Source organism: Coptis chinensis, chromosome 5, assembly GCF_015680905.1.
Source record: "Coptis chinensis isolate HL-2020 chromosome 5, ASM1568090v1, whole genome shotgun sequence".
Classification (NCBI taxonomy): Eukaryota; Viridiplantae; Streptophyta; class Magnoliopsida; order Ranunculales; family Ranunculaceae; genus Coptis; species Coptis chinensis.
Genome location: NC_141460.1, coordinates 47,649,256 through 47,653,049, shown reverse-complemented (window position 1 = coordinate 47,653,049; position 3,794 = coordinate 47,649,256). Strand labels below are relative to the sequence as shown.

The 3,794-nt window shown below is 34.2% G+C and overlaps 1 protein-coding gene across 5 annotated transcripts; it reads left to right on the top strand.

Annotated features, from left to right (window-relative positions):
- The first annotated feature begins 301 nt into the window (after positions 1–301).
- On the top strand, positions 302–3,358 carry LOC147497716 (uncharacterized). 5 transcript variants are annotated; one of them, XM_086560061.1, is made up of 8 exons: positions 302–897; positions 1,055–1,152; positions 1,239–1,330; positions 1,889–1,984; positions 2,556–2,645; positions 2,729–2,892; positions 2,999–3,086; positions 3,166–3,358. In XM_086560061.1, the coding sequence occupies exons 1-8, from the start codon at positions 782–784 to the stop codon at positions 3,220–3,222; spliced, it is 801 nt and encodes a 266-aa protein (XP_086416187.1). In that variant the 5' UTR covers positions 302–781; the 3' UTR covers positions 3,223–3,358. The 5 variants fall into 5 exon arrangements, with proteins under 5 accessions (XP_086416187.1, XP_086416188.1, XP_086416184.1 ...); XM_086560059.1 differs by having other exon boundaries at positions 306–575; positions 693–897; positions 2,999–3,358; XM_086560062.1 differs by having other exon boundaries at positions 305–830; positions 2,999–3,358.
- The last annotated feature ends 436 nt before the right edge of the window (positions 3,359–3,794 follow it).

Here is a 3,794-nt window from a genome sequence, read left to right as displayed (position 1 = left end):
AGAACTCTTTTTTTTCCGATATATATCGGAATTTCCGATATGAAATTTTATATTTCCGATATAATCGATATATATCGGTTGACTTTTTGACCATTTTAAAATATAAATCCGATATTTCCAATATATTTCCGATATATATCCGATATTTCCAATATATCCGATATTTTTGATATTTTAAATAGTTTGGACTGGTTATCAAAAAAATGGATATATCCGAAATATCCGATATATCCGATATATATCGGTTTTTGGGTACACCGATATATTCATCGATATCGATATTTTGGGCCTTGGTGTACATAACCATACCGGTGAAGGACTAAGTGGAGCTATTAAATCACTTGTGTACCCTGGTCTCGTACGTAACCAAACATGCGTTGGACTAAACGTCTGTGCAGCCTTTACCCCTTTGGGCTAGGCGTCTTACCAGCTTGTAATGGCACTAGTGGGATCCATGGCCTTGAGCCTCATGATTTGGTCGGAGTTTAGGTTGCCCACACCCATGTTTTGATGTTGCGGTGACCCAAACCCAGTTGGTTGGTGGGGAGTTACAAAGGGCATCCTCCCACCCGTTTGTCAGTCAGCCTTGCATTTATTTTTGTTAATTTTGTTTGTTGTATTTTGCTCAAGTTCGTGTTCTTAATTTGGAACTATTATCAGTTTTGAATTTGGACTTGTTTCCTCTCTTGCAGTCCAACCAGTCGCTTGATTTACCGCGTTTAATCAGGATTATATCTTTTATAATGATCTCTACAGCTATCACTTTCTGTCTGAACCTAACATGGCGTGCAAATCTGATCATTGGCTTGTTCATCTAAAGCGACCTGAATGTGTGTTCTCAAATTACACTAAATGTATTCATTATTGTGTTAGATTGTTAGCCGAAGTTGTTGGAAGGTGAGTGGGAGAAACTGTTAGGCTATGTACAACAGTATATTGTTTTAATTTATTTGATTTAGGGTTATATTTACAAATTCCACTGAGTTTTTAGCCACTAATTTATTCCCTTTTAATCTGTTAATTATTTTGTTTTCAAAATCTTGACATTTATCAGTGAAGATGAAGCAAAAGAGAAAATCTACATGGTTTGGTGTGCTCCGCCATTTGGATTTGCTGCTGAAATTGATATGGAAACCTTAAATAAGCTTAAAGGTTAGTGTATTCCTGGTTTAGGAATGATTTATTAAATATTTTATAAGTTAAAGCGTTGTTAACGTACGTAGATTGTTTCTCTGCAGTATTGCAAGATGTTCTGGCACTGCTTCTAGATTATTCAGTTAGTGCTAAGACCAAGAATGACAGTAAGGCTTCTATGTCATCGTTTATTTTAGTAAGGGACATTTCTACCAACCAACTTCTTTTGACTTTGTTGTTCACCATCTATGAAGCACCTGCTTCCTAGTTCACCATGCCACTGTTGTTTAGATCTTAAATTTAAATTTTTTGCTATTTCGGCATTATAAGATGACAAATATGCCTTAGAATTTGAGATCACAATTATCTTAGATGAATTTTTCGTTTGTTTCACATCTTTATTTGCTATTTGTTTTATGGGTACGTCATCCGCACATTTTTTTTTTTTAAAAGTTGTCTAATTTATAAATTTATAAACAATATTAAACTTTTTTTTCTATTTTTAAATTATAAATTTATACCGACTTTCTTAATTTTCGTTGAATTTACTATCTCTAATGAAATCCTTGCCTATAGTTGGAAATTACTCAGCTGTTTTGTGTTACTTCTACGATAGTAAGATATACTAATTTTTTTGTGATATGCTAAAAGTGCTTCCTGAGCAAGTAAACTCTGTTTTTTTTTTCAATAATAGCAAGTTATTTTTTTTTCCAATAATAGCAAGTTAACTCTATTTAATATACTTTTTATGCAGTTTTCCTTGCTGCACCTCCTAACCGTAGGAAAAATCATCCAACCATATTTGCTTGTTATGATAAAGCGGAGATCTTCGGCCGTAAGTACGGAACCTGTGAGTGACTCTGTCAGATTTTAGTTCACAAGATATGGCTATAATAATAAGTATACATTTAAATGGGTAGAACTCTGGTTCCAATTCTGTTGGGCTTTAAATCCAGTCCTAAAACTGTGCGATTTAAAATGATGACCGATGAGTATTTTATGGAGTTGTCTTCAGTACTTGGGTGTAATTCATATTTTGTTCTAGCGCAAGTCATTTTTTCCCATTCTTTTATCATCTAGTGGTACTTTCTATTTGACGAGAATGGATTCAATGGAAACTGTTTGTTTTGCAAGTTGGCAGAAACGATCGTGGGTCATGCCACAAGGCTATACCACATAAGAAACCTCAATTATTGGAGGAAAGTTAAGAGTTAGCTGTGGCAATGATGAGGAAGTCGAGCAAATTATATAGGCAAAAAGATGGGAGATATGTTGAGATAACCTTGTTTGATGAGTGAAGGGCAGCGTACTTTGGAGTTTATCTGATATACTGGCTGGCTATATATTTTTAATCCTTGTCATATGTCTTTAATACTGACTCACTTCTTTTCTCTTAACTTCATATTGCTGACTCAAGAAAGACATATGCTGAAGACAAGGAAGAGGAAATGAAGCTTCTAGAAAGGTCTGTGGAAGAGCTAGAAAGTACAATCGATGTACTGGAAAACAAGGTCAAGTAATTTTTTTCCCCTATGATTTGTTTAGTCAGTCATATTCTAGTTCTGATGCTTTGATCTGGCATCCACTTTGTTAGGTGGATATCGTGAAAGGGGAAGCTGAAAGGCAACGGTTGCTAAGAGAAGAACTAGAAACAGAGCTTCAGGTTATTAGAAATCAAATGCTTAGTGTAACTACTTCTGGCACAAGCTTGGATGTTGAAGCAAGGGATATTATATGTAGACATCCAGTGTTACAAAGGTTACAAATTACCGTATTTTTTTCCTTTTTTTTACATATATATCATAAACATGTGTACATTGTAATCATAGACCCACTTCACCCTGTATCTTTTCTCTTTTTATAGTATCCTCGAAGAGAAAGATAGAGAATTGCAGAAAATGGAAGTACAAATAGAAGTTCTTGAGAAGAATATAGCAGAGAAGAATGTTGAGGTGTGGCCTTTTTGTGGAAGTTCTAGTTATATTACCTTTCTTTTTACTTGTGTAATACAATTGAAGCATTTGCATATAGGTTAGATTCTTGATGTATATGTACGAGTTTCAATGGCCCAGGGATAGGTCATCATAAGATGCTTTCAGTGCAATGGCTGGCCCGATACTGCTAATTGTTAAATAGGTTCAAACCTTGATAGCCCTTGTAAATATATTCTTTCAGTGGAATAAGCAATTCCCGTTCTGAAAAGCATGTGGTGTCTTCAAGAAAAGTTCTTATATTTCTTTTTCTCACTCGGACAGCGTGTGGATGCGCTCATGGAGTGCTCAGTAATTTATGCCATTCACCATGAAGAGCAACCATTTTAACAAAATATGAGAAGTTTTATATTTTTATCAGCAACACATCAGCAACGGTTTATAACCGTTACAAACGATTTTAAATTTTTTTTAAAATTAACTAATAATTTTGCAACGGTTAAGAAATGTTGGTAATATTTTAAACAAATTACTAACGCTTAAAAAACGTTTGTGAAATCAAAAAACCATTGCAAAGGTTTTAAATTTGTATACGAAATAGTTATAAAAAGCGTTACAAATCATTATTGCAACGGTTAATAACCGTTGAAAATTTCTGTTTCAACGATTATTAAGCGTTGCAAATATTTCCAACACTTTACCCACGCCATATTTGCAATGCTAAAAAAG